Here is a 26,009-nt window from a genome sequence, read left to right as displayed (position 1 = left end):
ACGTCCCGCCTGCCAGACATCTGGAAATTAGCCCTCCCCACAAAAACCGACACCAGAACCAGAGACACACAGAACGCCATCTCCAATCAACCACACCAGACCCAAACCCAGACCCTCTCCACAGATAAAGTACAGACACCATCCAGTAGCCAAACCATAGTGGCACCTCCGGATGCTGCACCCCCCTGCAATCCCTACACAGATCTGGCTGGCACAGGGCACAAAACCACAGCTCGCCCCTATACACGAAGCCAAGCCAGAGCACAACTAAGTGCAGTACAGCCATCTTCTCAGAAAAACTCTTCACAAGCTCAAGAGGTCAAGACACGAAAGCTTTAGCAACTAATCCACACCTAATGACCCTCCTAAGTGGTACTCAGAATATCACTCAAGAAATCACTCAAGATATCCCTCAAGTAATTAAGGAACAAAAGAAGAAAAGGCACACTAACCTGGGAACTCCCTCTCTGCCCAGAACGTTGGAGGCTATACACCACACCCCCTCAACAGTATTTATAGGAACTCAAACACTGAGATCCTGCTCTGTTCTAGTAACAAGAAGCCGAAAGCACCAGCCTGAAGATGACGAGTGAGACCTCGTCGAAACGTCGCCTAGACACCCCAACTCTTACACGGGAAGACACCCGAAGACACCAAAACCTGCATTCCTGTACCCGTGAAAATCTACGAAAGCAAATATCTCACCTCTACGGGGAGGAAACCTTCCAGCTGACAAGAACCTACGAGAAACTAGAAATCCGAAGAGCCACCATCTTATGTGATCTCTTGTTCCTACGCAACTGCCGAGACAACAACTTAATTCCCACATGCTTCCAACTTAAATTCCACTCTAAAACCCCAGCTACCGAAAGGATCCTGAAACGAACTGAACTATCCCTAATCAGAAACGAACTTCATAAGAAAAGATACCTACTAAACCAAACCAACAAAGATCTGCTCACTCTTCACCTCAAACTCTGTAACAAAATCCACCCTGCACTCTGGGACAAATGCAAACAACTAGCCGTTTGGAGAGCTGAAACAGAGTCCTCACATAAGACAGACACACACACCAACAAACTCCACAAACTAGAGAAACGCCAGAAGCCCAGCCACCCTCCACAACAACCCATGAAACAAACAGTACATAACATATCAGACAGGATCCTCACCTCAACTGAAACCAAAGTACTCTCCAAAGGTTTCAACTTTGCAGTCGCCCCGAGACGCATCCCCACGGAAAACATCATATGCGGAGTCGAAGCTAGCCTAACCAAAATCAACCCAGATGAAGCCAATAAAATCAGACTTGAAGTCACCAACATCCTCTGCTCCAGCAAACCACCCAGAAGCAATTTACACAAAGAAGAACAGAAAGCACTCACCAACCTGAGGAAAGACAACAACATAATCATTCTCCCAGCAGACAAAGGTAATGCCACTGTTGTGATGAACACATCGGACTACCAAGCAAAACTATCAAATCTACTCCAAGACCCTACCTACCAACCTATAAAAACAGATCCCACCACCTATCTGGAAAAAACCACCAAATCCAAAATAAAAGCCTCTCCTATCAGTGAAGAAATCCAGCTAAGAATCATCCCCAGAGAAAAATCATCCAGATGCCCCAAACTCTACGGTCTCCCCAAGATACACAAAGAAGGAACACCACTCAGACCAATAGTCAGCTCCATAGGCTCACCTCTACAAAATCTCGCTAAATTTCTCGCTAAGCAACTTCAGCCCTATGCAGAATCTATCGCTTCACACGTTACAAACTCCTTCCAGTTCATAGAAACAATAAAGAAGCAAAACCTACATCCCGATGACCTACTTGTGAGCTTCGATGTTGTATCTCTCTTCACACAAGTGCCCATTAATGAAGCCTTGACAGCCATTCAAAACAAATACAATCCCCCCGAATACATCCTGGACCTGACCAACCACTGCCTAACCAACACGTACTTCATCCACAATGGACAAAGATATAAACAGATAGAAGGAGCACCTATGGGATCACCCCTCTCACCGGTCATCGCAAATCTGTACATGGAACACTTTGAAACCAATGCTTTAGACAAGTCAGAACACAAACCCAAACTTTGGCTCAGATATGTTGACGACACCTTTGTAATTTGGCCACACGGGAAGGAAAAACTAGATAGCTTCCTCACACATCTCAACAGCCTACACCCCAAAATACAATTCACTATGGAAATAGAAGCCAACAACCAACTTCCCTTCCTTGACGTCCTAATCTACAAAAAACCTGATGGCTCCCTAGGACACACTATCTACCGGAAAAAAACACACACCAACCGCTACTTACATGCACAATCACACCACCACCCTGCACAAATAAACTCCGTAGCCAAGACTCTCATCTCCAGAACCAAACGCCTGGCTGACAAAGACCACTTGACAACTGAGTTACAGAATCTTTCAAATGTGTTAATCGCCAACGGATACCAACAAAACAGGGTTACGAAGCTAATCCAAAAAGAAACACCCCCCAAAAACCAAGACACAGAAGAAAACAATGGCATGGCCCTCCTTCCTTATATCAAGGGCACTACAGATAAAATTAGCAAAATCCTCCATAAACACAATATCAAAACAGCCTTTTGCACCAACCAAAAAATAGCCAATATCCTCAGAAACCCAAAAGATAAAATCCAGTTAGAAAACCAAGGGGTCTATGAAATACCCTGCAAAGTCTGCCCAGCCACGTACATTGGACAAACAAACAGACGAATAAATGCACGTATCGCAGAACACAAGAATGCCGTCAAAAAAGAAGAAAAAACTTCCTCTCTTTACCAACACATGAAAGAAACAGGACACGAAATTAATTTTGCAGATTCCAAATTGCTCTTTAACATGGAACATCACCACAAGAGAATAATCATGGAAGCCATCGAGATAGAGAAACACCCTCACAACATGAACAAGCGTGACGACACGTCCCGCCTGCCAGACATCTGGAAATTAGCCCTCCCCACAAAAACCGACACCAGAACCAGAGACACACAGAACGCCATCTCCAATCAACCACACCAGACCCAAACCCAGACCCTCTCCACAGATAAAGTACAGACACCATCCAGTAGCCAAACCATAGTGGCACCTCCGGATGCTGCACCCCCCTGCAATCCCTACACAGATCTGGCTGGCACAGGGCACAAAACCACAGCTCGCCCCTATACACGAAGCCAAGCCAGAGCACAACTAAGTGCAGTACAGCCATCTTCTCAGAAAAACTCTTCACAAGCTCAAGAGGTCAAGACACGAAAGCTTTAGCAACTAATCCACACCTAATGACCCTCCTAAGTGGTACTCAGAATATCACTCAAGAAATCACTCAAGATATCCCTCAAGTAATTAAGGAACAAAAGAAGAAAAGGCACACTAACCTGGGAACTCCCTCTCTGCCCAGAACGTTGGAGGCTATACACCACACCCCCTCAACAGTATTTATAGGAACTCAAACACTGAGATCCTGCTCTGTTCTAGTAACAAGAAGCCGAAAGCACCAGCCTGAAGATGACGAGTGAGACCTCGTCGAAACGTCGCCTAGACACCCCAACTCTTACACGGGAAGACACCCGAAGACACCAAAACCTGCATATATATATATATATATATATATACGCATAAATAAATAAATAAGACAGTGGCTGTTCCTTCTACTTCCTCTGTTATTTGCTTTGCCTATAGCCGTCATTTACCCTTACTATGTTCAGCTAGAACTGAAACATGAAAAGTCATGTTCTGTGTCTCCCCCGCCACCCGAGTTCTTGTACAAATGAAATCAGCAGTTGGCCATAGAACTCCTGGCTTCTTTGGGTTCCTTGGAGCACAAGGCACTTGGCTGCCCATCTGCTAAGCATTTTCTCAGACTTTCCATTTCGCTCAAAACTTCCCTATCTGTGACAGTGTCTTGAAATAGATGTCCTTTTAATCCAGCCTTGCTCAAGCTGATACCTTCCAGACATTTAGGACTGCGGTTGTTATGCTCCCTGGCCATAGGCCATGCAGGCCAAAGGTGATGGGAGCTGGAATCCAAAACATCTGGAGGACACCAACTTGGGGATGGCTATTTTAATCGTAATACTTAGATATCAGAAACTCTAGGAAGTAGAACTATTCCTTTGCCTCTATGGTTTCACTCCAAATTTGGTGCCTCATTAAGATGGACATGTTATTGATTCCTAGTTTTCCATAGTGCCATATATTGAATTATGGTCTATTCCTAATAGTGATTGATGTGGAAATCTGAGGTAGTGGTGGTTGATGGTGTGTGCATCTATATTGTTGCACGCCACCCCAGTCTCCAAGCGGTGCGAGATTCCAGGGGTTCCAGAACCCAGGGTTCGTGTTTCTTTTGGAATGATGCACAGCAGAGACTGTGGTGTCTCTTTATGAAATATGGTTTATTTACAGATATATTCAACCTGAGGCTACGGTGGAGGGGTTCACAGCATCAACACCCAAAGAGGATCTTGCTTTTCCTGTAGGCCACAGCCTTGGATTCCAGCATAAATCAGGCATGGCTCTGTCTCCCAGCTGCCCAGCCTGCAGCCTTCCCACTTCCACCTTTTAGATCACCTAAGTCAACTCTGGCCTTTGTCTTTCTAACTACCAGGGAATTGAGGATGGGTGGGGGGGCCTACCCATTTGCTGTCTGGCACAGAGCCACTTCCTTTGCTACCTTAATGGCCCGTACTTAGAGGACCATTCCCTCACTAGGAAGATAGCCTGGCTATTCCTGGAATTTAATCTATGCTGGATCCAGGAATTAGAAGGAGGCTCAAGCAATGCAGTCTACCCCACAAAAAACTAATAATATGTTTTAAATAGAAAAAGATGAGAGTGGTTCCAAAACTTTTCAAGGACTGGGTGCTTCTAATCTTTGCAAATCCTGGCATGCCATCAGTGAGCTGCCTGCTCTTCTGACTGGGACCCATCACTCCAGAACGTCTGTCCAAGTTTGTCACTTCTGACAAGGCATTTTCTTGTTGGCTGGGACTTGGGTGCAGCAGCTATGACTCCTTCCTCCATGCCAGCTGGCCTCTGACCGTGTTCGGTTTCGGGACTTTGCCTCCCTTTGCCCTTTTAAAGATTGGGTTACTTAGAGAGTCGACAACTGTCTGGGGCATGAAAAACTGCCTCGGAGAGCTGGAGAGTTTGGACGGTTCCAGAGAAACTCTTCAGAGACCAAAGCAAGTAAACTAGAGGAGAGGAGTATTTTCTGGCTGGAAAGAAAGACAATGGTAAAGGCAAAGGACTATCCTTGGGAGACGTTTTGAGGAACGAATAGAACTGACCTAGCACAGTGACCTTTTGGTCAAAGGAAGCTGGAGATCAAGACTGGCTTCTCAGCAGAGGAGATTGGCTTCCAGAGTATCCTTTGTGTTTTCTAGATGTATAGCATGGAGTTGGGATGTTATGTTTTTCTACATTACGGTGATTTCTTGATTTTCACGCTCTCTGTGTAAGGTAGAGGGGATTTCCCAGGCTTTCCTTAATGGTGAAGAGTTATGTGATTGGAATGCAATTTTTGTAAGCAGATGTATGTACACGCTTCCCAGAAGTCTTACTATCCCATTTTCTGATTGCTTCTAATCTTTGGGGTTCATTTAGTTTCAGGTCACCTGGGTGTGTTAGCTCACAGAAGGCATTTGTTTCTTGCTCAGTTTTGGATGTTGACCCAGGTATACTAATGTTATACAGTAATCACAGTTAACAATAACGCTTTATAGTAAAACTGTAAAATGTTCAGTGTTTTATTAATGAAGAGGGTTACTCTTTTCCTGAATGAATCCTTTGCCAAGAGAGTTAACACAGCCCTGAATTCAGTGGATGGAATCGTAGTAACATGAGCTCTCCTTCCTTAGGTAAGACCTCTGGTTCCTTAATGCAGAAGGACTGAGCACAGAAGCAAAGGAAGAAAAAATTAGGAACATTGCACTAATTTACCGTATTTTTTGCACCATAACACTCACTTTTTTCCTCCTAGAAAGTAAGAGGAAATGTCTGTGCGTGTTATGGAGCGAATGCCTGCGGGTGGCGGGGGGGATCTGCTGCAGTCGTGAGCAGAGGATCCATGGTTCCCCTTTCTTTCCTCCTCCGTGGTTACAAAGCACGGATCCACATGGATCCTCAGGATTTTTGCATTGGGCTACTCCAAACTCACTGTCAGATCACATGTCTGTGGCCACAGCATGAACCACAAAAATAATATATCCACTATTTTGTTTAGAATATTTTTTTTTCTTGTTTTCCTCCTCTAAAAACTATGTGCGTGTTATGGTCTGGTGCGTGTTATAGAGCGAAAAATACGGTATTTCTCTGTGCAGAAACACATACCTAGGTTGATGGAAGTGGTTGTGTTTACATTTAATACATGCTGTTACTACTACTACTTCTACTTTATTTAGTGCATTTCAAAATTGCAAGGTGCATTATATCCATTGAATGGTCTTTTTTCCCTATGTGTACATGGTTTTTTTTATCACCACTGTACACTCAGTACAAAGATCTCCTTCAAAAGGTAAAAGATATAAGGCCGGGTGGGATGAAAAAAAAACACCTCCCAGCAGCCATAAAGCATCTTATTCCAGTAATCTTTACAACAACCCTGTGAGGTAGTCTAGCAGTATTATCCCCATATAACAGATGGAGAAGCAGAGTGAGTGAGTGGGGGTGGTGGAGACCGAGGCTGAGTACAATCCTCTGCATGTCTGCTCAGAAGTAAACCCCACATAACTGAATGGGGCTGGCTACCAAGTACGTTGGAACTACAGTACCCAGTAACCTGGGAATAAGCCCCACTGAATTCATGGGAACATGCTTTTGAGTAGACATTGAGCGGAGGATTGCACTGTGAATTACCTAGTGACTGTGTGACATTGAAATGAGGGAGTTTCCAGCTTCCTATGCTGTGCCAGCTCTAAAGCCATTTGAAAAAATATAAACAAAATCAAACTTTAGAAAATGCAGTTTTCCTGTTTCTTTCCTCCTTCTTTGTCTTTTGTTGGCACGGAAAGCAGTGAAGTCAGTGGGACTGAACCGCATGTCATACAGTGCCCAATGGGAAAAAATGGAGTAAGACTTTCATAACCAATTCCTTTGATGCCATAAGCATGCTTGGAATTGTACTAGTAAGCCTGTGGCCAACCAGATTTTGTTGGATTACAAATCCCATCATCCCTCACCACTGACTTTGCTGGCTGGACTAGGTGTGATTTGGAGTCAGAAACATATGGCGAGCCACAGGGTCCCCACCCCTGATCTGAACACTCACAAATCCTGCTGAACTCAGCTCCAAGTTGGGCGGCCAGATGCAAAAGAAGACAGGACTCTGCACCTTTAATAGTTGTGTAGATGGGAGGATTTCACCAGGTGTATTGTGTGTGATGCTGAAATTTCTTCTGCACATCTGTTAAAGGTGCAGGAGTCTGATTCCTCCTTCCCTTGGCCACCCTAACTTCAACACTTCTTCAAATCTGACCCCTCCCCCTTAATTTGGACCTCATCTAGAGCAAAGGAGTTGGTTTTTTAATTTTGTACTGAGGCTGGTTTGATAAATAAAGCATGTCATGTATGATTTGGTCAGAAATCATACAGACTTTGACTCTTAAGGTTGTAAGAACATAGGAAGCACCTGCTGGATCAGGCCAATCATCCTGTTTTCACAGTGGTCAGCCAGATGTGTATTCTTAATTTGGTGGAGTATTTCGCATACTGTAGTTTAATTCTTTTTCCAAGTTCAGCTGAATGCATGGGAAGAGCTCTAGGTCTGTTGGTCAGGAATTCTAGAGTTTTTAAGTTTTTAAACTTAAGTGAAACACTGGTTCTTTGGATGGTGGTGGTAAAATTGTCACTGATTTACAAGGGGGCAAAAGGAGTCAGGGACCTGGTTTTATGTTAGTTGATTCTTTTTAAATTGTGAGAGCTTAGGAGCGGTGAAAACTTATTTACAGATGTGTATACTTGGTGTGTATTTTTGCAAACAGGAGGACCAGATGTAATGAATATAATGCATCCTTTACATCTTATATTACCACTCCCCTTTAAAAGTCTCTTCAACTTGGAGAATGTGAGGAGGTTGCAGTTGGGCATCAGTTAAATGTGGGCAAGTGTACTTTCTCCATGATTTCAAAGCAGCCATAGTAACATGGTACCCTCCACCTCCCCTCAGCCTCAGCTAGCATGGTGAATTGTCAGGAATGATGGGGATTGGAGTCCAACATCTGGAGGGCACCTCGTTGGCTGCCTCTGTTCTGGAGGGGGGGACCCTGGTCACATTTTGCAGCTGTTATACTGGAATAAAGAATCCCTATAAATTGTGCAAGAAAAAGCCTGAGCAAGATATGGATTCCTATGACCTTCTAGTATATCCTTTCTGTGCTCTTCCATGTGGGATCAGTAGATGCAAATGGAGTAGGAAATGGATGAATTATAGATTAAAAACAGTAATCTCAAAATGCTGGCTGTTCTTGGATATGTTGATCAAAAGCCTAGTCTCCACAAGAAGAAAGAGGAAGGTTGACCACTAGTGGCAGCTTCAGGATTCATTTCTTCAGTTCAGGGGTTTGTATAAACTAGCTTATGACCAAAATTGGAGACTTAACTTAAGGATTGTGGTAGGAGGCAGCCTTTATCTCTCTTTAGCAAGAATATATACTCTATTTTTTTATAAGATATTTATTAAAGTTTCCAATTTTATACAAACAAACAAAAAACCAAACAAACATAAAAATATGAAAAACACATACATTTCACAGCTTATTTTCTTGTAGCTTATTTCCCCGACCTCCTCATACCTCCCCTTCTTGTATCCCCAGTTTAAGTTGTTTATACAGCAAATCCTTATCTCAACATCTTAAATTATAACTTCACATTCTTACTTAAAGAAAAAGAAAACCATTTTATCATAATTACAGCTTAATACCACTTAATTCCAGTCCAACATCATTCAACATTCCTTAATTTTGCAATATTTTTGTAAATAGTCCTTAATTTTTTTCCAATCTTCTTCTGCTGACTCTTCTCCCCGGTCACGGATTCTGTCAGTCATTTCTGCCAGTCCCATGCAGTCAATCAGCTTCATCTGCCATTCTTCCAAAGTGGGTAGGTCTTGTGACAGCAAGAATATATACTCTAGATTAGTTACCCTTTCACACACATGAGCTAGACAGGCATACAACTAAAAGCAAGCTTGTAAATAGGCAGTCACTTGCTCACCTGTGGCTAGTCAGAATTGCTACCAGGTGAGCAAATAGGGAGATTTTTTAAATATAAATTTGAGTTTGCGCCCTCCCCCCATCTCCCAGGCTATAGATGTGCTTTATCAATGGCTTATACTGGTATGCATGCACAGGTGAGCATAGAAAAGTGTGGGCTGGCAACTTATTTGTAAGGCTGGTTAAAAGTAACAGTGCTAGTAGTGTTACAAGAAACAATGCAGTTGGTTGGTAGTGAAAAACTGAGAGGGAGTTGTTCTTGGGGAGTTTTCTCCCTGACTCTCTTTTTGACTGTGACTAAATAGCTTTGAAATGCGTTATTAAACCTGATCTCTGGCTCTCAGTGTCCCATCTGGTAGCACCCTCATGTTGCCATTTCATAATTTCAATTCTTGTGAAAGCTGTCATTACGCAATACCTCTGAACAGCTACAGCAGACGTGTACACAAGGTATCTCATAATATGTGTGGGTAGCCTTTCCGGCTTTCTTAAAAGTGAAGATCATGGACACTTTGCTTTGTTTTTGCCTTATTTTTGTACTTATGAACTGATCTTGGGTGTCTGAAGTAGAGCCAAACAAGATGTGATGGTGACAGATAAATGCTGCTTTTACATGTCTGCCCCACTCATATATAAATCTGGGGTGTTTCAGGAGGAAGGGAGGTATATTTAGACTGAAAACAGTGAGAGGGCTTCTGGAAGAGTCTTGCTGCTGCTAAGAGTTGTGTGCCTTCACTACCAGTCTTGAAGGTGCCATGACAGGCCGCCATGACTGTACTGCTAGAATTGGGCCACCAGGATATCACTGTACCTCTGATTGTTGGAAATAGGGAGTGAATAAGTGAATGAGGTTGAATCGCTCTGCGTATTGCGCTGTGGTGCCACAGGAAAATAGACATTAGCTGTGGATGGGTGGAGGTGATACAAGGCTTGACTAACCATATCCAGACAGATCTTCAGATACCCAGCATTTCTTGTTCACATTTATCAGTTTGCATGCAACCAGCATGGGCCAGGCAGAGTACAGAGTGGCTTCCCATGCCGAGTGACAATATCATGTGCTCCCATTTCTGTATTATGCCGCCAAACCACAGGAAGCTGTCTGGCAGTATCCTTAATTAACTGAGATAATTAGGCTGCAGATAAGAATTTCAGAGAGAGTATGCAGTGACATTTCAACCTGTTGCAGTCGCTCTGTAATCTAACTCTCTTCAAAGCAAGCTTTGTTGAGTTGCCAGCAGGCCCAGGCATGTGCTGTCATCCATAACAGGACTGGGTTGGACCCCAGCAGTGATCATGAAACTTTTGGAACTTTCCCTAGCAAATGAAAGTCCTTAAATAGCCTTCCCCTGGATTCCAACCAGAGAGCAGCAAATCCGCCTGCTTACTGGATGGTGGTAAATTTGCAGAGGTGAGTCACTGTTTTTTCACCACAGAACTATTTGTTGAACAGCGCAGTCCTGCATGCTTACTCAGAAGTAAGCAATATTGTGTTCAACATTATGAATGATTCCCACTGAATAGGATTGCAGCCTCTGTTTAACCATAACGTCTGTGCTCCAAACCCAAGTTTTGTACTCAATTGCTGGTTTTTTGTTTTTTTAAAAAATTCATACAAAACTAAAGTCAAATCTGGAGCCATTTGTTAAAATATCCCTTAAAAACCACAGGATTATGGTGGTTTTTTTGCTGAATTAAGCCATGTAATTACCCTGTTTTAAACAATCATTGTTTAAGGGGCATTTTAATGATCAAGATGATGGAGCAACTTCCCTATGAGGAAAGCTTACGCAGCGGTTCTCAACCTGTGGGTCCCCAGATGTTGTTGGACTACAACTCCCATCATCCCTGAGCTCTGGCCTTGCTAGCTAGAGGTGATGGGAGTTGTAGTTCAACAACATCTGGGGACCCACAGGTTGAGAAAGGCTGGCTTATAGCGTCTGAGACTTTTTAGTTTTGAGAAACGGTGAGTAAGAGGTGACATGATAAAAGTTTATAAAAATTATGCATGGCATGGAGGAATTGGAGAGAGAAAAGTTTCTCATAACACTAGAACTCATGGACATCGAATCGATCTGCAGGTTGAAAGATTCAGGACAGATAAAATAAAGTACTTATTCACACAGTGCATAAATTGTGGAACTTGCTCTCATAGGAGACAGTGATGGCCACCAACCCGGATGGCTTTAAAAGAGGATTAGACAAATTCATGGAGGATCAGGTTACTGGTGGCTGTTAGGGACGATGGCTGTGTTTTATCTCCACTCTGCTTGCCAGTTGATGAGTATCACAGGTGGGCAGAGTGCTGTTGTGCTCAAGTCCTAATTGTGGGCTTCCCATAGGCTTCTGCTTGGCTACTGTGAGAGCAGGATGCTGGACTAGAGGGGCCACTGGGTTGATTTAGCAAGCTATTCTTAACAAATGGCTTCAAGATTTGACTTCCACCTTTTCTTCATCAAAGAGTTTCTTCCGCCCTCAAAGCCTATAAAAACTTGAAAAAATAAAAATTGCATTGAAACTATACAGGAAGTACAGTAACGATAAGAAACCATGCTATGAATGCTGCCTTTTATCCTTCTGCCGTTATTAGTGGTGGTTTGCACTGCAGCAACACTGAGGTGTCCCATTATGCTAGGAGCTGTATGGCTACCTACCAAGACGCATATTTCACAATCAGCATGGGAAGAGAATGTTGTTTCCATTCTCCTAATGAAGAACTAAGAGACTAATTAAAATAGCCTGCTCAAGGTCACTCCTTTCTTCTCCACATACAGTTTTGTTGAATCTGTGCCTTCCGCATTGCAACCTTGCATTTTTATGGCAAGATGTAATCCCACAAGAAAAACTCCCAGAATGAGCGCAACAGAAGAACAATCTGTGGGAAGCTACAGAGATATATTTATAAATCAGAAAACAGATGGGAGAGGCTGGTGTTCAAATCTTCCTATAGGTGTCAAAATGCTAACCTGTTTGGAGACTCTGCTTCTTGATAGGAAGCTTTCATGCTTGATCAGTTTTTAAGCTTTGCATGCTCTAGTTCAAAGGCCTCTGAATTTAGTCCACGTGCAATGAATGGGAGATAGCCTCTTAATAAACAGGTTGGCCTATGGGAGAGCAGGTCTTCTCTCAAGTATCCAGGCCCCCAGTTGTGTATAAAGCTCTGAACAAGTATCAAATCTCTGAAGTGGTTTCAGTGGTGTATTGACAGCCAGTGCAGTTCCTTCAGAATATGTTCGCAGTCAGCCACTTCCTACAGGAGCCTAGCTGCAGTTTCCAGACAAGCTTCTTGGACAGTTCTACATGGGGGTGTCCTATCACTGGGCCTGATACTAGCACCCAAAGCAGATTTGCAGGAGCCTGTGCTCATATGAAGATCTGGCCAAGGAAAAGTTTCACTCTCAAAAGCAGGAGACTTAACAGACTTCATAAAGCACCTCACTACAGTCTTAAACACATTTACTAGGGAGTAAGGCATCTTGAGCTCGGCGTAATTTACCTTTGAGTAAACATGCTTAGGATTTAATTGTTAGTTGTGTTTTGTTGTCCGTGGATGCACAAGGCCAGATAATCTGTTGCTGTCATGAGCATTGAGTGCTTCGTAGTCCCCAGTTCGTTGATGAAATTGGCATGGCAGAAGGGATCTGCCATAAGATCTCTTTTGTGGCTAACTTGTTCTGTACCACAGGATTTTCTTCTGAATTGCTCTCTTCAAAGAGCACACTGCTTATTCAAACAGGGCTGATTGGTAGTGTTTGTTCTCTGAATGCTTTGGGGAGGAGGGGGGTGCGGGAAGCAAGCACCAAGGAGACAGAAAAGCTTCCTCCTGCATCTTGCATGTTCCTTCTGCCTCCGGGTTCACTCTGTTCTCCGTGGCACTAGCCAGGGCTTATTGTACTTGGCTGCTGATTCAGAAGCTTCAGTTCCCCAGCGAGCAGCCGAAACACACATGCCTTCCTCTCTCTCTCCCCCATCCATGGTTCGTATGCTCCCACCAGTACCCAGCCCTCCAATCCTTAACTCAACTCATGACAGGAGGAGGAGAATTTCCCTGTGGAAGGATCACACAGCCGGGCTCGTTACCAACGCTGCTGCTCATGCCAGAAATGCACCCTTCTGAATCTGACCCCTGCCCTGGGAAAAAGATATTGCTGCTCAACTCTTTATTAGGAGTGTTTGTAAGTACAGCCTTCTTTCTTCTGCATTTTCAGGAGCACGGGCTCATCGGAGGGCAGATGGTAGCATGCAGGACCAGCCCAATATGTCTTGCTGCCTAGGATGGACAAGATTTCTCTCCCATCCCAGTTCCATGAATCAGATTGGCTGATCAGATTGGCAGTTGAATTGAACTTGAGTGCTGACTGCCTCCACCACAACAGAGGGCAGCAGGTCGCTTACAGAGTGCAGGGCAAGCTGGGCAGCAAGCACAGTTCTGTCCTCTAAGTCTTTGCCACCTGAGGCAGATGCCTTACTATGCCTAATGGTGGGGCCTGTCCTGGTTGCAGGACATTTGGGGGCACCTTGAATGGGGTGATCAATCTACTGGGTTTATACTGGTTCTACTATACTGCAGGATTCCTTTTCATACTATATCTCCTGAAACCAGCCAGCTGGAGAAGAGGGCAGAAGAAGTAGGAGGTGCTGTTGCCAGAAGCTCCCGCATGGTCCCTGTCTCTCTGCCTCTTCCATGATAAGCAGAAACATTTTGAGTGGTTGCAGTGCTAAACCTCTGCTGCTGGAAGGTTTTTGATGTTCCAGATGTTGCTGATCTTCGACTCCCGTCATCTCTGACCATTGGATATACTGGCTGCGTCTGATGGGAGCCCAGTTTACCCACCCCTGTTTTAGGTCTGTTTGCTGCAGGATCCTCTCCCACCCTGGAACTTTGCACCCTCTTCCCAAAAAGAAGGCTATCAGTGGCTGGTAGCCATGATGGCTGTGTAGTACCTCCAGCCGCTGAATACTGGTTGCTGGGGAACACAAGTGGGGAGAACATTTTTGAGCTCATGTCTTTCTTGCAGTCTTCCTATAAGCATCTGCTTGGTCACTGTGGGAGTCGGATGCTGGCCTAGATTGACCTCTTGGCCTTGCTACAGAAGGGTTCTTACGTTCTTATGCTTTTGGATAGAATACAGTTGTGATGCTCTGCTTCCCCTTTTGTGGGGAAGAATATCATAGTGGTGTAGGTGGTTGGAATGTGCAGATTTTCATATTTATTCTGATTGTGTTCTTGAATCTTAGGAAACTGCTTTCTCGGGGGTTTTTGGTTTTGTTGTTGTTGTTGTTGTTGTTGTTGTTTTTTTGCAAAAGTAGGCTGCTGTTCCCGCTGCAGCACAGTTCTCCTGCTTACCTTACTAAATGTGAGGTGGCTTGGCAGCTGCTATGGTTAAATAAAACAACTTTGTCATTTTTTGCTCAAGGAGTTGCATCAGCTCAGGTCTTTAGGAGAAAGTTGTCCCCATTCCAGACAGTGTTCGGTTCTAGCACTGCCAGTCTGCAGATCAAATTGAATTTTAACACACACATACACACCGGTGTGCATTTGTAAGATGACCCTTAGATTATTTTCGACACTTAGAACTGAAATTTTTGAAACTCTGATGAATTTAGGCCAAGTTTCCTCCACCTCCTTCCAAAAGACCTCAGTGTTCTGAGCGAGCCAATAGAGCTCCTTTTTCTTGTAATTGGCAGTGTCTAGGAAAACATGCCTTGTGCTTACTATTTTGAGCATAGGTTGCTTAGCCCTTTTCTTCTTCTGCTCTGTTTCTGAGCAAACTGGTTATCACTGAGCTGAATTTTATTCAGCATAGACTTTCCATTACCCAGCTTACAGAGGGTTGGCACGGCCGTTGCAGAATATGGCTCACTGGCCACATTCAGTACATAGAACTGAACACATAGTGTGTTTTCTCCTTCTGTGAAGCTGCTCATTTAAGGTGTCCTCCTACTTCCCAAAAGAGATGAAATATACTGCCAAAGAAGAAACTGATCTACATAAAATTTGGATATGCTAATTGATGTGTACGGATGCCAATTTAAAAATAATCATTGGAATTTACATAGAAATTTACATAGAAAGACTTGTGACTGGGTGACCTGATTGACTGTTTAGTCTGCTGTCCAGGTGCTGATTTCAAGGTCCCAAACTCTCCTTTCTTGTGGTTCTTTATATGGAAACAAGACTTGGGGCTGTTCAGCCCTTCAGATAAAGAGCGTCTCTAAACAAAGTTCTCCTTCTCAGTTTGGCTGCCTCTCAGCTCAATGAAACTGGATTTGTGCTGGAGTTTTGTTTGCTGTTTAAATTTCTCTCCCACCAATCCATTTGCTTAAGATGGAGGTAGTGTTTGTAGACTCCTGGCTCTGTTGTTCTGATGACATCAGGCTGTTGAATGCTGGTACAAATGGATGTTGTAAAAGCAGGCATTGCTGCTGGATCTTCAGGTTAATGCTCATCCACATAGTACTTTTGAAGGGGAACAGATGTGTTTTTGACTTCATTCACAGTAACACACTTTGGTCCTCTTTCTGCATATCTACTTGAGTGCAAAAAGGGCCAATTCCAGAGTACTGGGCTATTGCATCTTTTAGGTAGAAAAGAAAATATATCGTAACGCCATGGACTAATGCAGAGTCATGGCCAACCTTTTGGGCAAGTGTTCCATAAGTCTAATCTAAGTATGAGACAGCACCACTCTAGCTCATGCTCAGTGGCGGAGGAAGGGGGTGCGGTAGGTGCGGTCCGCCCAGGGTGTCACCATTTTGTCACCCCCCCAGCTGTAGGGTGGCTGAGTGGGAGGAGGCAGGCAGACTCCAGAGGCTCTGCAGGGTGCGCCCCACCCCTATGGTCAGTGTGCCTGAGGCGCCCGAGTGGCTTCCTCCACTGCTGCACAGATCGCCATGGCGCCCCCATGTGCGGATTGTCGCAGCACCCCGTCCGCCCCTTGTGGGCAGATCGCCCCACCCCCGCCGCTCCAGGTGCTGGAGCACCTAGCTACGCCCCTGCTCATGCTGCAGTATTTATGCAGCCCCCAGGAATTGGGGGAGTTTTGATGTTCTATGTTTTGATGCACTGAATTACAGGCAGCAGCAAACCATGAAAAGACAGAATGTAGGCCTGACTATGCTGAGATGTACCCAATTTCTTTTAAAATTATAGTACTTATTTCTAAATTCATATCTAGACAAAAAAAATAGCACACGGAAATTTTATGCAGAACTGTGCCCTCTTTTGTCCTCTTTTTTTATTATTACAGATGTATAGGTGGCCACCCTATTTCCACCACACCAGCTTTAAATCCTGCTTTTCCTCCTACATCTCCAAAGGAGCCCACTGGCTTTCTGTGGAAGAGAACTTTAATTATGACTGAACAACTGCAAAGCTTTCCCTCCGTACAGGGATTTTAGTTCATTTTATTTGGCTAATCCTTATGTCAAATCTATTGCACAGACATTTCAGGTTGGCTGGGGTTTATTAAACACTTTGCCCTTAAGCGTTTCTGGCATCCCAATTACCCTTTTGTTGCTGAAAACAATAAAACAGATTGATTTGCTGTAGGAAGTTTGACATGACTTTGCATTTGCAAATGAAGTATTCCACTCCGGTAGGTTTAGGACATAAAGACTGAAGGCTTATGATATGGTCCAGATGCAGGAAATGATGAGGTTCCATCCTGTTGGAAACTAGCGTTGATGGTAGCATGTAAAGAGTCGGCCACGACTGGACCTAATGATCAGGGGTCCTTTTACCTTTTTAATCCAATGCAGGCAACTCCCCATTTACATGGGGGTCACATTCCGAGGCACGATGCATCAAAGTGAAATCGCGTATATTGGGAACACCATTGAGAAAGCCTGCAAACACCACAGTTGCTCCCTTCAAGCCTTCTTGCTCAAACTTTGTGCTAGGTCTCCTGGGATTGCTCTTGCAAAGCCGCCTTGATGCTGTTTTCGGGCCATTTTGCCATTTCCACACTCTTTTAGGACTGTTTTTGCCCCTATTTGTGCCACTTTCGGATTTGTGGGAATGTGTGTGGCCACAGTCTCATTTGCCTTGAACGCCCGCAAATGGGGAGTTGCCTGTATATTGTCTGAATCTGCTAACGTGTTTGCTGTTGGACAAGTTTGCCGCATTCACCATTCAGACTGGGATATTTTGCTTGCTGTTGTAATGCTACTCTGAGCATGGGTGCATCCAAATAGGGACTTCCTTAACACCAGATTTCCCCTGGACAGGGGTAATCTGGTTTAAATTGCCTTTGACGTGATAGCTTCTAAGTGCCCTCTTTGGTCATATGGGGCTCAGGAGGGTGAGGGTTATGTGAGGTTGGCGAGCTGTGCAAGTAGTAGCAGCATACTCTAGTACAAAAACATTTGTTATTGTCTGAAAATAGAAAATCTGTAGCACTACCCAGTTTGTGGCTGATCCCTGAAAGTTTAAAAGAGCTTTATCCTGAAAATCCCATTACCCTGCTGTGGTTTTAGTACTATTCCCTTTAGTCTGATTATGTAACAAATGTTTCCATTTCCACATCCAGTGTGCATTCCTGTGTTCAAAATGAACCCAGTATTCATCACCTTTAGGCAGCCAAGGCTTTCCTGGGTTTTTAATTTTGTCCAAAGAGCCTGGGAGAGGAAGTTCCTATAGCTTTATAAGGCGTGAGACACCCGCACATGCTTCCTCCTCTGGAAAATCAGGCTCCAGGGCCCCCATCAGAGTCAAGAGAGCCTGGCTCACTCAAGCCAGCTGGGTTCCTGAACTCTGCTGTTTAAATGGGAAAGAAAAGGTTCTCTTGGACTGTACAGATTGACTTTGCCCAGGGGCGTTTACACAGGCAGCCTAGAGTGCTGAGAGTGCCCTAACCTCCTCCTGATGTTAACAGGAGCTGAAGGTGCTTAGCACCTTGTAGGATCAAGGCAGTTGAAAAAGCTGCCTCAGCGTTCCTCTAACCTCTGCACTGAAGGCTGGCTGAAGCTCTCCTCCTCCTCCAAAGTAAAGTGCTCTGCAGCTTTCCACCTTGTGGTGTTTAATGGCAATGGCAGCCAGTCCCCACCACCACACAGAAAAGTTATGGGCAACCCACCAACCCTTCTCCCAAACATCTATACGTTCCACGCCACTATATACATGCTCCCCTTACATGCGCAATCTCATGTCACTCTTTTCACCTTAGGATTTCATATTGCTTCTTTGTTTTTCTTCCTTTCCACTTCTTTCTCCCTCTGAACTATCTCCTCCTAAACCCCATTTCTCTCTTATTTCATGCTTCCCCTTCATCATCCCATTTCTCACTACATTTGTTTTCTGCAGCCTCTGCTCCACCTTTTCCCTCTTAAACCCCAGTTGTTTCATCTATGCTCAGTTCCCTAAACAGTTCTTCCTAAACATTAGGAAGAACTTCCTGACAGTAAGAGCTGTTCGACAGTGGAATTTGCTGCCAAGGAGTGTGGTGGAGTCTCCTACTTTGGAGGTCTTTAAGCAGAGGCTTGACAACCATATGTCAGGAGTGCTCTGATGGTGTTTCCTGCTTGGCAGGGGGTTGGACTCGATGGCCCTTGTGGTCTCTTCCAACTCTATGATTCTATGATTCTATGATTCCCACCCATGGTTTACAAGCTTGATTCAAGTGGTCTGTGAAGTGTCCGTGGATTTATAGTGGAAGATGGGAGAAGGCACATCCACCGTATTAAATATTTATATTGATTTTTAATTGTATTTTATTGCTTTTATCTCTCATATGTTGGCATTTGTATTACAGACTAAATTCTGTGGAATTCACTTGTAATACAACCAAATGCAAAATATAAGAAATAAAGGAAGTACTAAAAAAATACAATTAAAAATCATGTCACGTCTAACGGAGTGTTACAGTTTCAACAAGGGGCAGAAAAATCATCCAGCAGTCTGCCAAGACCTGCAGCAACTTTTCAAATGGTCTGGGGTGGGAGAAGTTTTGGGAAATAGTGCTCTAGTGCATGAAAGCATATTGCATAATGAAAACTTGTTGATACATAAGGTGCCATGAGACACTCTGGGCTGTGTCCAATGCTAGTGCTACTTAGAGTATATCCACTGAAATTAACCGCCCTAAGTTGGTTGTGTTCATTTGGTTCAGTGCAACTTTCAATGTTGGGTGCAACCCTTGGTTTTTGCTGCAACTGACATGGCTGCCCCTCTAAAAATTGCCTCTGTTTCAGTCAATCACTCAAGTTGGCTTGGTTTTCCTCAGGCACTATGACCTCACTGCTACTGTCAGCAAGATTGCTTGCCTCCTCTTGTCACGCTGCCTGCCTTTTGAGTGCAACCCTTCTCTCAGAGATGGCTTGCTCCAGGATCACACAAGGCTCCTGCTGAGATTTCAGACATTCTGTGCCCCTTCAATATCATTATCCAGTCAGGCTGAGGAAATTGCTTCTTTTGTGTGCATTAATTGAGGAAGCATATAACCTCCCTGTGGGACTTTTGTCTACATAGTAGGCAAGGGAAATGTATTTTTGGCTGTTTCCAAGGTCTTGTCACTAATTTGTGTATTGATATTCAAAGCACTTGGTCAGCCATGCTCTTCCTTCCTTCAAACAATTACTTTCTCCCTCTTTCCTATGATGATAGTATTCTTTTTCTTTTGAGGTAGCTTTTCTACTCCATAACACAATATAAAAAGCACACTGTGCTGGTTGCTATGCTAACCCAGAATTTGGTCCTCTCTTAATAGGTATGCTGTGGTCACTATGACATGCAGTTCTGTGAGTCATTTTGGGGACTGGGTTAAAAAAAATGAAATAGAAGACCATCACAAAAGGCTAGCAGTTTCTTAACTCTTTTCTGTCAGGTAATTCCCCCATCAAAGATCTTCCCCGGTCCCTAGCTGCTTTTATTCCTGTTATGAAAGAAGATAATTTCCTGTCTCTTTCACAGTGGGAGTAAAAGCAGTGGGGAGTGGGGATTTGGGGCAGGAAAATAGCCTCAATGGGAAAGGATTTGGAAAATTTCCCCCTGTCCATTTAAATGGCAGTTTCATTGCTTGCATTTTGTAAAACAAAAGTGTAACATGTAGTTCCACCCTACATTGATTTTATTGGGGCATTTCACATATTCTGCAGGGAAAATTTGACGCTTGATGGGGAACCTCCATTTTGTATCTTGTGTTTTGACACCCTTAGGCAAATAACTTTCAAGAAACTTCTTTCAACAATTGTGGCTTCCTGCAAAGATTCCATAGCTTGTTGAAGGTGCTGAAAGTTTTTAGGAGACCCCACACAGAGTTCTAATTCGCATCACCCTCAACTAGCTACAGTTTCCAGGATTCTGTTAAAGTGCTATAAGAGTGCTTTAAATGTACGGCGTGGGTGTGCCCTTGGTCAAGGTGGCATATGATAAACCTCTTGTTCTGCCACTCACCTTCTTTGGTGCTTCATGCAAGGGGAGAATAGGTGTGCAGTTGGGGCATTAGACCCCTGCCAGTCTTGAAGGCTTGCTATTTTATGAAGCAGCTCTGCAGGCTTGTAGCTTCCAGACTTTGTGACTTCCAGGTTAGGCTGAGAGGCAGTGTCTGACTCAAGGTCACCCAGATTTGAACCCTGGTCTCCCAGATCCTAGTCTATCATTTTGACCACTACCCCACACTGACCCCATCAACAGAAGCCCTATGCAAGGATTTGTACTTCCACAACAGGGTCTCCCTCCTGCTCCCCCGCATGCCCCCAAAATTGGCCTAGAGGACGACTGCTGGTGCTGCTGCTTGCGTGAGTGTTGGGAGGACCGCTCCCTTTCTGCCAACTCCATCCGGCCTAGGGGGCGGGGCCTGCACTCATCGCCACAGCATAAGAGGCCTGGGAGAGGCCTCCGGGACACGACTGCTGGTGCTGCTGCTTGCGTGAGTGTTGGGAGGACCGCTCCCTTTCTGCCAACTCCATCCGGCCTAGGGGGCGGGGCCTGCACTCATCGCCACAGCATAAGAGGCCTGAGAGAGGCCTCCGGGACACGACTGCTGTTGCTGCTTCGTGAGTGCTGGGAAGACCGCTCCCTCTCCTGCCAACTCCATCCGGCCTAGGGGGCGGGGCCTGCACTACCATCACAGTTTAGAGGACAGAGCAGCTACCGGCAGCAATGGACAAAATAGTTTTAAATGTTTTAATTGCTTTTAATTTGCAGCACCTTAAATGGGGGTTGTTGTTTTTTATAATATTATATTATTTCATTATCTGCTGCAAATGTTAAAGATGTTTTTATATATTTTAAGGTGTTTTAAAGGTGCTTTTATTGTTTACTTTGTTGTACCACCGTGAATGGTGGTTTTTATTTATGTATTTTTGTTTGTTCCATTTTGTTTTGTTTTGGGGGGTGGACACTGAGTGGGGCGGGGATTGGTTTTGTTTGGGCATAATTGTTTTGGTTGTTTTGTTTTCTATTTGTAAATGGAGGTTAGTATGAGGCTTGGGATTGCGACCGTGGAGGGGCGAGGGAGGTATGGCGGTGGGGGCAGATGTTATAGGCGAAGGGGATCGAGATATGGATATGCTCGTACCCCTTCCAATCTGCGCCCCATCCCGAGAGACGAGGGTAGGGTGAGCAAGGATTACTCACCTCCTTCACTGGTGTTGTGCAATGCCAGGTCTATAGGCAACAAAACTGCTACCCTGCGAGATTTCTTTATCTCGCAGGGAGTTGACCTGGCTTGTGTGACGGAGACCTGGGTGCGCGAAGAGGTAACTGTTACCTTACGAGAGATGGCGCCCCCGGGTTTCTCCGTCCTCCACCAGTCACGGACTGTGGGCCGGGGGGGAGGGGTGGCAGTATTAATCCGGGAAGATTGTTCTTTCAGGGCTCTACCATCGCCATCGATCCCCGGCATTGAATGTGTTGGCCTAGTGTGGGGCTCCGAGGAGAGCTTGGCTGTCTGGCTGGTGTACCGGCCACCTAGCGCACCAGCAGCCACCCTGTCAGGCCTGCTGGAGGCGGTGGCCGGCTGGGCCTTGGAGTTCCCTAACCTATTGGTATTGGGAGACTTCAACTTCCACGCTGATGCTACTCCCTCCTCACAGGCTCTGGACCTGGTGTCTTCCATGGCGACACTAGGGCTCTCCCAGTTTGTTTCGGGCCCCACACATCAAGCAGGCCACACGCTGGATTTGATCTTTGGCGCCGGTATAGATGTGATCATGTCTCCTTCGATGAAGGTGCCATGGTCTGATCACTACGCTCTGAAAGCCAGGATTGACTTTCCACCCCCACCCTGCTTAGGTGGCGAGCCGATTTGGGCTCGCCCGCGGAGGCTGATGGACCCGGATAGATTCCGTCAAGCCTTGCGGGACCTTGCTCCCCCTGGCGACTCATTGACTGAGCTTGTTGAGGGCTGGAATACCCAGCTCCTGGCAGCCATCGATGAGATCGCACCTAAGCGCCCTCTGCGACCCCGCAGAAACCGGGCTCCCTGGTTTACCGAGGAGCTTCGGAAAATGAAGCGGGACCTCAGACGGCTAGAGCGAGTATGGCGGGGTGCCCGTGACGGAGCCTCAAGAACATCTTATAGGGTTTTTATGAAAACCTATGAGATGGCAGTGAAGGCTGCTAAGAAGTCTTACTTCTCGGCCTCCATTGCATCCGCTAGCTCTCGCCCGGCGCAATTATTTAGTATAATCCGGTCTTTAACGTCCCTTGAAGGACAGCCAAATTTAAATAACAATCTGACACACAGCTGTGAGGCATTTGCGAGCTTTTTTGCGGAGAAGGTCCTGTTGCTCCGCCATGACCTCCCTGCCAATTTGGATACAATAAAGGAACTGGAGGCCCCTCGACTGTCCTCGGGTCCAGTATTGGACCACTTTGACCGGATATCTCCAGCCGATGTGGACAGATTCCTCCAAGCTGGAAAGCCCACCACCTGTCCTCTTGACCCGTGCCCGTCATGGCTGATTAGAGCGTGTCCAGACGAGGTGCGGGGCCCCCTGGGGGATATCATCAATTTGTCCCTTGGCACCGGGATATTCCCAGGGGAACTGAAGGAGGCGGTGGTGCGTCCGCTCTTAAAGAAAACATCATTAGATCCCTCAGATCTATCCAATTACCGCCCGGTCTCGAATCTTCCATTCCTGGGTAAGGTGATTGAGAGAGCGGTTGCTGAACAGCTTGGTAGGTTTCTGGATGAAACATCTGCTCTGGACCCATTCCAGTCCGGCTTCCGCGCTGGTCATGGGACCGAGACGGCTCTGGTCGCCCTAACAGATGATCTCCGCAGGCAGCTGGATCGAGGCGGGTCAGGGCTGCTGATTCTTCTAGATCTGTCAGCAGCCTTTGACATGGTCGATCACGAACTCCTGGACCACCGCCTTGCCGACGTGGGGATCCAGGGCACAGTCCTTCAATGGCTGCGCTCGTTTCTCTCTGGTCGGGGACAGAGGGTGGCGCTTGGGGGGGAATTGTCATCACGCCACTCCTTGGTGTGTGGAGTGCCTCAGGGTGCAATTCTCTCCCCGATGCTTTTTAACATCTTTATGCGCCCCCTCGCCCAGCTTGTCCGGAGTTTTGGGCTGGGTTGCCATCAGTATGCTGATGACACCCAACTCTATCTGTTGATGGATGGCCATCCTGACTCGGCCCCAGACACACTGACCAGATGTCTGGAAGCTGTGGCTGGATGGTTACGTGGGAGCCGGTTGAAGTTAAATCCTTCGAAGACAGAGGTCCTCTGGCTGGGGCGGGACGATATGGGATCGAGGGGGCAACTCCCATCTCTTGCGGGGGTGCAATTAGTGCCAGCACCGGCCGTTAAGAGTTTGGGTGTAATCTTCGATACCTCCCTCTCTATGGAGTCGCAGATTACAGCTATAACAAAGGCGGCATTTTTTCATCTCCGCCAAGCTAAGCAGTTGGCCCCTTATCTCTCTCGTCCTGACCTAGCCACTGTGATCCATGCGACGGTCACCTCCAGACTGGATTATTGTAACTCGCTCTACGTGGGGCTGCCCTTGAGACTGACCCAGAAACTCCAGCGGGTGCAGAATGCCGCGGCGAGACTCCTTATGGGGTCTTCGCTGCGAGAGCACATTTATCCGGTATTATACCAGCTGCACTGGCTCCCGGTGGAGTACAGGATCAGGTTTAAGGTGCTGGTTTTAACCTTTAAAGCCCTATACGGCCTAGGACCCTCGTACCTACGGGACCGCCTCTCCTGGTATGCCCCACAGAGAAACCTACGGTCTGCAAATAATAACATCCTCAAGGTCCCAGGCCTCAGAGAGGTTAGGCTGGCCTCAACTAGAGCCAGGGCCTTCTCGGCTGCAGCTCCAAACTGGTGGAATGCTCTGTCAAAAGAGACTAGGGCCCTGCGGGACCTGACATCTTTCCGCAGGGCCTGCAAGACAGAGTTGTTCCGCCAGGCCTTTGGTCAGGGCGCAGCCTGACTCCCTCCTCTGGCAACCTGCACATAATTCTGCTTAATTGGTTGCCATCAATTTGATTTAATTAATTTTTATAATGAAATATTTTTAGATTGTGTGATTATTTGACTGATTATTTGATTGTTGTTAGCCGCCCTGAGCCCGGCTTTGGCTGGGGAGGGCGGGATATAAATAAAATTTATTATTATTATTATTATTATTAGAGGGGGCGTCGAGAGAACTCCAGAGCAATGTGCGAGGGGGGCAGGGAATTGTTCTATCTGATAAGCTGTTACGCTTGTACAGACAGAATGTTTTAATAGCATAGTGCTGAATTCCACCATATACTGTATACACACACACACAGTGATAGTCAGTGCTGGTCCTACTCAGAGTAGAAGTTAATGGCCATGGCTAACATAGCTTTATTAATTTTAATTGGTCTATCCTGAGCAGGACTTGATTGAATACAACCCATATATATATATGAGAGATAGCAGCTAGTTGGTCAATTAAAAATTCAGCATAAAACAGGACAAATAAGGCAGGTTTCCCCTAGTGCCATAAAGAAAATAGAGAGAGTGCAAGGTGAGTCTCTCTAAGAAGGGAGTTCCTTTAATGAAGCACAGCAACTGGAAGACTCTGTCTCTGGTCACCACCTGCCTTACTTTATATGGCATGAGGATGTGGAGCAGGGTCTCTGACCTTGGTCTTAATGACTTGGCAGATTTAAGGCAGAGAAACCGTCCTTTTGGTACCCTGGTCCTAAGACATTCAGGGGTTTGTAGGTTAAAATTAGCACTTAACATTTTGCTCAGAAATGACCTAGTAACCAATGTAGTTGTGCCAGAACTAACGTTTAGATGCTTTGTATGACTCACCCCAGTGAACAATTGTGCTGCTGCAGGTACAGTGAGTTGCAATAGCCTGAATGAGATGTTATCAGTGCATGGATAACTGTTCAAAAGAGTGTACCTGGTTTTGTTTTGACATGCTACAACTGGGTTAAAGTCAGTTGGACAGGACGAGGGAAGTGGAGGTGTACAGTACAGGCAATAACCATTTTGCACGCGTTCAAAGCTCACGTGATAGTGCACACGCACATATCACCATGAACCTAGAAGAGGCAAGAAAACAGGTTGGATTGAGAGTGGAATGGGGTGTGGCAGGACAGGCTCCACTGTCACATGCAATGAGCTTGAATGCAAACCCCACGGAAATTGGGGGTTGCCTGCATTTCTTATTCCTAAAGCCTAGTTTCACCAAAAATTCTGAACCTGACCTTGGCACAGGCCTGGGATTAGAAACATGTTTCTTGTGTTCCAGAAAGTTATGCAAGCAGTTGTGCCGCAGAGGGACAGGTTCATTTTTGATAATCAAGAGTTTTGA

At 45.5% G+C, this 26,009-nt stretch overlaps 1 protein-coding gene across 10 annotated transcripts in view; it reads left to right on the top strand.

Annotated features, from left to right (window-relative positions):
- TMCC2 (transmembrane and coiled-coil domain family 2) overlaps positions 1-26,009 on the top strand; it is a 109,480-nt gene that overhangs the window by 65,000 nt on the left and 18,471 nt on the right. For 2 of the 10 annotated variants that reach the window (XM_081193455.1, XM_081193454.1), the window contains exon 1: positions 5,118-5,406. The exons of 4 other annotated variants lie outside the window; for them this stretch is intronic. Coding sequence is in view for 3 of the 6 variants with exons in the window: in XM_081193452.1 (XP_081049578.1) it covers positions 13,346-13,426 (81 nt within the window). In the remaining 3 variants the exon portion in view is untranslated. Of the gene's footprint in view, positions 1-5,117; positions 5,407-5,837; positions 5,901-13,279; positions 13,427-26,009 lie in introns of those variants that run through there. 4 more of the 10 variants (XM_081193452.1, XM_081193450.1, XM_081193451.1 and 1 more) reach the window with 4 other exon arrangements.

Source organism: Podarcis bocagei, assembly GCF_964188305.1.
Source record: "Podarcis bocagei genome assembly, chromosome: 5".
In the NCBI taxonomy this organism is placed as follows: domain Eukaryota; kingdom Metazoa; phylum Chordata; class Lepidosauria; order Squamata; family Lacertidae; genus Podarcis; species Podarcis bocagei.
Note: the sequence above shows the minus strand (reverse complement) of the source record. Positions and strands in the feature narration are given on the sequence as shown.